The sequence below is a fragment of the Cebus imitator genome, unplaced genomic scaffold, assembly GCF_001604975.1.
Source record: "Cebus imitator isolate Cc_AM_T3 unplaced genomic scaffold, Cebus_imitator-1.0 Scaffold658, whole genome shotgun sequence".
NCBI classification, from domain to species: Eukaryota; Metazoa; Chordata; class Mammalia; order Primates; family Cebidae; genus Cebus; species Cebus imitator.
This window is the reverse complement of record NW_016107973.1, coordinates 199,483-207,153: the sequence shown is the minus strand read 5'-3', so window position 1 is coordinate 207,153 and position 7,671 is coordinate 199,483. Positions and strand designations below refer to the sequence as shown.

Sequence of the window (7,671 nt, the reverse complement as noted above, 5' to 3'; positions counted from 1 at the left end):
ATTCATATTCTGGGAAGGTAGTGTACCCCAAATCCACATGGATGGCAGCGTCTGCATTTGGGACCCTTCTGGGCCTTGCCCTATATACTTCTTCATCTGGATTTTAATTTATATTCTTTATAATAAACCAGTAATAGGAAGTACTGTTTCCCTCAGTTCTATGGGCCCTTATAGCAAATTATTGAACCTGAGGAGGGGGTTGTGGGAACTCCCAATCAGTAGGTAAGTGAGACAGAAGTACGGGTAATCTGGAGATCTATTACTTGTGATTGTTGTCTGAAGTGGGGAGAAGGCAGTCTTATGGGAATAAGCCCCTAACCAGAGAGGTCTGCACTAACTCTGGGCAGTGTCAGAATTGAATCAAATTGTAGGATACCTAGCTGGTGTCCTCAAATAATAGAATTGCTTGGTGTGAGAAACCCACACATTCTTTGCCAGAAGTATTGTGAGCAGAGGAACCATTTTCTTTCACTTGGTACCCAGTGGATGCATAGGGTAGGGGGAAAGGAGGATACACAATGTGAAAGAGGACAAGGACTTATCACTAGGCTGCTATCTGGGATGGGACCAAAGAAACATGCCCTAAGGAATGAGCAGAGATCCCAACACAAGAGAGCAAAGGGTATGCAGAGGGAAACCTACGAGACTATCCATGAAGCAGTTTCTGTAGGTGGTCCCGAGAAAGACCCTCCTCTGAGGCCCAAGACAGCAAGGAGAGAGAGCGTCACATGGAGCAGCAACTCACTTTGTGTCCCTCAGTGGGACTGAGATCCTGCTGCATGGGGCTGAGATCCAGGAATCCCCTTGGGGGGTCGAGAACCTTGGAGTATCCTAATGAGAAATCCTAGGTAAAGGGCCCAGAGCATCTAGGTTTCCTCCCCTCGAGTCTATGTCTCCTTCTCCTTTTCCTAGAACTGCCCGGATTGAGGTTCATTCCTCTCTTGCATCCCCAGCCAGCTGGAGCGTTGGAGCCAAAGGCAGATGTATGTGTTTCCTTCTCTTGCCCTCCTCCACTCTGCCCCAGTTTTGGGCTGGTGTCGGCGATCCCCACTGCCTGAATACTACCAGTAAGAAGACAGACAGAGGGCAGAGAGAGTGTGGACTTGGTGGGAGGAAGACTGCAGTAGCATAGCCCACGGTTCCCATCCCCACCTCTACCTTTCCTGGTCCAGCACCACAGGTGTGCACGAATTATCACGTTACCATTTCACCTCTCTGGGCTCCCCTGAAGCCAACTGCATCCATATGTCCACCTCTCCCACCCACACATAAAAACACAGGGCGCTGGGCTGGGAGCACTGGGGTGTTGAGAAGGCAGGAGAGAGCTGGCGGACCCAAGGCATTACCTGCACTCGCATCTGGTCTCAGCCATCGCCTCTTAGTGATGACATCTGCTGTCCTTGCACCCACCTCCTTCAATAGCAACCGCTGCTTCTCTCTAGGAACTCCTCGGGCAAGTCGACTCTCTGTTTCTTGAGCTCCGGGACAAAAGACAGACCGGATAAGCCGCTCCCGGTTGGCTGAGGAATCGCTTCCTCTACCAACGAATGCTGTAATTCCGGTCACCTGGGAAATTAGTTTTCAAGCTGATGCAGCGTGGAGAGAGACCTACCCACCTTAACATCCCGCCGTTCCACCTCCCGCTCTGCGGAGCACAGGTGTAGTCCACCTTTCCTGTACTTCTGGGTGTAAGAAAACACTTCCCTTGGCCGGCGCAAGCCAGAGCCTGGTCACATGACCTACCGTCAGCCCCGCCTCCCCCCCCCGCAACATGACTGCGCAGTCAGCTTGTTTGCGGCAGCCCAGTATCGTGAATGACAGTCTTCTGCCTCTAGGGTGCTTGCTAGAAGACTCTGAAGCTCCTGGCCCAGACAGCTGGAAGGAAGGCAGGGCTTTGCTCTGGAGGACCACTCGGCTGGCGAGGATCATTCGATGAGGATTTGGGAGATGAAGTGATTTGTAGTATTTTGTATACGACTAGAGCGTCATAGTAAAACACACGCAAGATCTGTCTTGAAAAATGCTGGTACGCAAAACAAACAAACTCCAATTTGCACCACCAGTATGATCCCTGGTAAAACTTCTGATTTGAGAAGGGAGGCAAAACCGCCATGTTGCCGTACTTTCGGAAACCTTAGCAAACTAACATCATATTGGAATTTAATTTATATAATTTATAATGAACCAGAAATAGTAAGTAATGGGACATAAGATCAGGCGGGAAAAAGCACTTTGCACCCCGAGACAAACGAAATGTAAAAGGGTCACTGTATCTAGTTTTTTTCCTGAGAAAATAAAACTTTGCATATTTCCCATTATCCTGGACTGCCTCCCCAAACCGACTTTATCCCTGCCTCTTGCTACTGTTCGAACATATGTTGCAACCTTTTAAAATGTAAAACTACAAGTGGGATGAACTCAGAAACTTTGGCAATTTTGCAGTTTGGTCCTTTAAATAATTTTTTGTTTTTATTTGACAAGCTGGTTCTTCTGAAGTTGTAGTCTCTCTTACCTTTTTATTCCTTTGATACATTTTATATCATTGTAGAATTTTCTGTAATTAAATAATATACACTTAACATGAGTTTGGTCAATTTACTCACATTTATTTTTAAAATGGGATCATACTTCCTATGTCTGACACCAGTCTTCTCTATTATACGAAATATTGAAAGTGTCAGGGCTTTTCCTAATTTTGAACCCTATACATCATCACATTTAATGGCTGTATGATGTTGCTTTAACACTTACCATGGTACCATTATAATTAAATTGTCTTCCTGACTCACTCAAATTCCTGTGCTTTCCTGTCTTACTCTTTTACCCTTTAGGTAGTATGGGAGCAGCAGTTGTACTTTGATCTGTAAAATGCAAATTCTCAGCTCTTTGAAACTTACATTATCCTCTATGTTACTCAATATATTCCTCACTCACTCTAGGCAAACTGGATACCTCACGCCCATAGGAAAAATTTTCCCAGCTCCATGCTTCTTATTTTTTTTGTTTTGTTTTTTTGTTTTTTGCTTATTTTTTTTTTTTACAACACCTCTTTCCCAAACTTCAGAGTCTTCTCTGAAGCAACTGAAGTAGCTTCTTTTTCTCTGAAATATGCCCTACATAGCAGTCCATGGTAATTTTTGTGTTTAAAGCTGAGAAAAAGCTTTTGAAACAAACAATTATTCATATATTAATTATGTTTGCTCATGTGTTATCATTGGGTCTGTATTTTAAGTTCAAGAAGAAGGGTGATTTCTGCCAACTTTAACACAGAACTTTATTGAAACACAACACTCAGATAGATATACAGTAGAACAGTAATCAGAAGGGTTGCTTATTTATGAATGCTCAGTTCACTATAAGCTCAAATACTGAACACCACAATTTGGACAAGGCAAATATAAGCAAATGTGTTTTCAGCTCTAATATTCATTTGGCATCAGAAAAATGCTCCAGCTTACAGACAAAGTTGGACAAAGTTAGTGTCAGCATTAAACATATACATTACAACACAGAACCAACTGTCAAAACCAAAGCATTATTCAAGGATCATAACCCAGGAACATAAAGACAATCTGAGGCCAGTGATTAACCATTACTAATTTTCTTGGTCCCCTTCAGGGTCATTTTGATTGTCTGTTTTGCCTTGCAGTTCCTTAGCAAATTTCTCAACTTTGTGGAATGCAGAAATAAGCGGCTCAAGATCGAAATCATCATCACAGAACACTGTTTCTTTTTTGATATTGTTGCCAATATTCTCAAATATTGCAAGAACAATTTGAATATTGTCATTTGTCTCATCCCTGTGAAAAAGGCCCATAAATTCTGACACTGCTTCATCACTGAGTAGTTCTTTTGTCATGACAAGATTTTCAGACAAATTCAGTAGCATTTTCAAAACATGAAACCTTGTTTTGGTATTGCCTGTAGCTAATAAAGAGAGAAACCCAGACATATAATTGGCAACCAGTGTGTGATAGTCAGTAGTAGTAGTAAGATGTCTAATCATTCTTATTCCAGACAGCTGTTCCGGGGAATCCAAACTACAAGTAAGGGTTTCCTCACACACTTTACATACGTATGTCTGAATCATGTTTAGATTTGGATAAGTTGGAGCCATGCGAATCATATTTTCCAAAAACCTTGTTCTAACTCGGGAGGACGGATAATTGAGCAAGGCTTCAATAAGTGAGACAACACCGGAATCCCGAATGAAATCTCGGGTAAATTGAGAAGCACTTCTCATACCCATTGCAATTTTAGATATTTCATGAATAAAAGGATCCCGAATTCTATCCATTAATAAAAGGAGTTCTTCAAACTCCTCAGAACCAATTTTCAGCTCACATTGTATGCAGCTGCAGGACCAATTCTCAGGCTCTGCACTCTCCCTGGCCCTAAGATGCTCTCGAATTTCCCGGACTGACCGGTAGGAAGGATCATACTGAAATGGGAACTCAGGGTCAGGCTGATCAGGTTGAAGCAAAGATTCCTGATCTTCCCCTTCTGGGCTAAGTACCATGTTCCTAGGTTTGCCCCCAAACATTTCAGAAGCATCTTCAGTAAATCTAAAGGGGCTTATAGATGGGAAGCCGACCCTACCCCATGGACCAGGCTTGAACTTAACAGTGACCTCCTCCCAGCTCTGGGGCCTGCGTGAAGGATCAGGCTCCTGTTCAACTGAACATGTGGACGTGCAAACAGCCCTGAACACGGGGCTAGGATTTGACTCAAAATGGGTCTCATCTCCTGCCCAGAACCAGGACCCCACTATGGCCTCATCTTCATCATCTAGTGTCCAGGGCTCACAGTTGGTTCCATTGTCAGTCCTGTTATCCACCTCATCTTCAGCCTCAAACCAAGACCCAGCAATGACCCCTTCCTCATTTTCTGGCTTTGACTCACAGGTGGCCATAGTTCCTGTTTCCTTAATGGCCTTGTCTCCAGACCAGAACCAGGACTCAACAATCATCTCTTCATCATCCTCTGCTTTGGATACACAGCCTATCCCTGCTTCTACACTGACTACTTTTCCAGCCCAGAACCAGGACCCAAAAATGGTTTCCTCTTCAGTCTCTGACTCCATCTCCTCTACTGCCTGAGATCCAGGCTCTATACTGGCTTCTTCAGGCCAGAACCAGGACCCAACAGTGATTTCTTCCTCCTCAGTCCCAGGCTTTGACTCAAAGCCAGCTCCTGCCACTGCCTCCAGACTGGCCTTTTCTTCCCAGAACCAGGACCCAATAATGACTTCTTCCTCTTCAGCTTTAGTACTGGATTTGCTGCAAGACCCAGCCTCTCTTCTAATCTCTTCCCTGGCCCCAAACCAGGACCCAACAATACCTTCTTTCTCAGCTGCTAGCCTGTCTTCTCTAGTCTCAGTAGCTGGCTCTAGTCTGTCCTCTTCTCCAGCCCAGAACCAAGAACCAATAATGTCATTTTCCTCAGCTTCTGGCCTGGACTCTTCTCTGTGAGTAGCCTCTGACATGGCTTCATCATCTTTCCAGAACCAGGAATTGATCATGGTCTCCTCTTCAGTCAGTAACTTGGCCTCTTCTCCAGTCCCATCTATATTACTCTCTTCTGCAGCCCATAACCAGGACGCTGTAATGGCCTCTGGCTCTGTATGTTTTCTGGACCAGAACCATGAATTGACAGTGTCCTCTTCCTCCTCTGGCCTAGACTTCCAACTTCCTCCATTGGCAGGATACATACAAGGTTCTTTTTCTGCCCAGAAGCAAGATCTATTACTAGTCTCCTCAGCCCCTGCCATAAATCTGCATCTGACACCAGTCCCATGCTTCATACTGACCTCTTCTTTGGCCCCAAAACATGATGATATAATGGCCTCTTCCTTGTCCTCCAGGTTAGACTTGCTGTTGACATCATCCTCCACACAAGCTTCTACTCTGGTCCAAAACCAGGACCCAATAATGGGCTCCTCCTCCTCAGCCCCTTGCATGTTGTCACAGCTAGCTTCAGCCCTACAATCCCTATAGGTCTGGTTTTCAGCCCAAAACCAGGACCCAAATATTGTCTCTTCTTCAGCTCCTGGTCTGGCCTCTTCTCTAATCCCAGCCTCTATATCAGCTTGTTCTCCAGACCAAAGCCAGGAACCAATGACCTCTTCTTCCTCAGACCTTGGTCTGGACTCACAGCTGACCCCAATACCAGATTCCACACTGGCCTCATCAATGACCCAGAACCAAGACCCAAAAATGGTCTCTTCCTCAGCCTCTTGATTGACTTCTTCACTAGCCCAGAACCAGGAACCAATAATGACCTGTTCATCATCAGCTGCTAGTAAAGATTCAGAAGTGACCTCAGCCCCAGTTTTCATACTGGTCTTTTCCCCAGCCCCAAATAAGGAATCACCAATAGGCTCCCCCTCAGTACTTGGTTTGGATTCACTGCTGGCCCCAGTCCCCATACTGGCCCCTTCTTCAGTCCAGAACCAACTCCCAACTATGGACTCATCCTCCACTTGTGGACTGGACACAGTGCTGGCTTCATCTGCCACGCTGGACTCGTCTGTAGCCCAGAACCAGGTCCCAATGAGGGCTTCCTCCTCTGACCTAACTTCTTGCTTGGCCCTGGCTCGGGCCTTGGTTTTGGCTTCTTTCTTTGCCATTGCTCTGGACCTGGCCTCTTTCTTGATCATGGGCCTTGAAAAGGTATTAGCATTTTCTTCAGGCCAGAACCAGGACTCTTTTTTAATCACATCTATAGACCCAGGCATGAAATCAATGCAAGTTTCTCGCTTGGCCCTATGCCTGGCCCTGGTATTGGCTTCCTTCCCAGTTCTGGTTTTGGACCTGAATTTGGCCTCCTCTCCAGCCCAGAACCAAGACTCCATATGGTCTTCACGCTCAGACCCAGAACTGGGTTCAACATAGACTTCTTTCTTGGACCTAAACCTGGACCTTCTATTGGGATCTTCCCTGGGCCCAGACCAGGTATTGGTTTTATTTCTGGCCCAGAACCAGGATGTTGTAACAGACTCATCCTCAGAACCAGAACTAGATGCAATATAGAGCTCCTGGTTAGTTTGGGACCTAGACATGGTATTAGCCTCTTGATTGGCCATGTGCCTGGATCTGGTACTGTCTTTTACCCTGTTTCTAGGATGACATCTTTCAGTGACCTCATCTCCATTCCAGAACAAGGAACTCACAGAAGATTTTTCTACCCATTGGAAATCAGAATTAGGAGAGGCTTCTTGTTTGGATGTAGACCTAGAACAGCACCAGGACCCCATATTGGTCTCCTCCTCTGACCTGAAAGAAGGCTGGAATTCTGCTTGGTAATGAGCCTTTCTTCCAGGAAAGCTCTCAGTGTCTGTATTAACCAGTTCTCCATCCTCACACAGGAACTTCGTTTTCGCAACCAACACAGAATCAGTACCGACAAGTGGAGAGGCTATATTAGTCTGGGAGTTTCTCTCTGTCTTAGACATTCTTTCAGCACCAAACTCGGTCTGAGCCCACATCTGGGCTTCATCCTTAAATTGTGAAACAGGTATTGCCTTGGCCTTATTCTTAGGACGTGCCCCACCCACTGCACTTGTCTCAACTTTGGTGCTTCCTCCAGGCATAACCTTGGACTTATTCTTTGTCTTTGTCCCAGTCATTATCTGGGCCTGGGTCCTAACCTTGGGTCTGACCACCAGAGGGA

The 7,671-nt window shown here is 45.6% G+C and overlaps 1 protein-coding gene across 13 annotated transcripts in view; it reads right to left on the bottom strand.

The window, feature by feature from the left end:
* Positions 1-3,249: 3,249 nt before the first annotated feature.
* GPRASP1 (G protein-coupled receptor associated sorting protein 1) overlaps positions 3,250-7,671 on the bottom strand; it is a 56,097-nt gene continuing 51,675 nt past the window's right edge. For all 13 annotated transcript variants that reach the window (XM_037734749.1, XM_037734755.1, XM_037734754.1 and 10 more), the window contains one exon: positions 3,250-7,648. In XM_037734749.1, the coding sequence (XP_037590677.1) occupies positions 3,596-7,648 (4,053 nt within the window). In that variant the 3' untranslated portion in view covers positions 3,250-3,595. The remainder of the gene's footprint in view (positions 7,649-7,671) is intronic.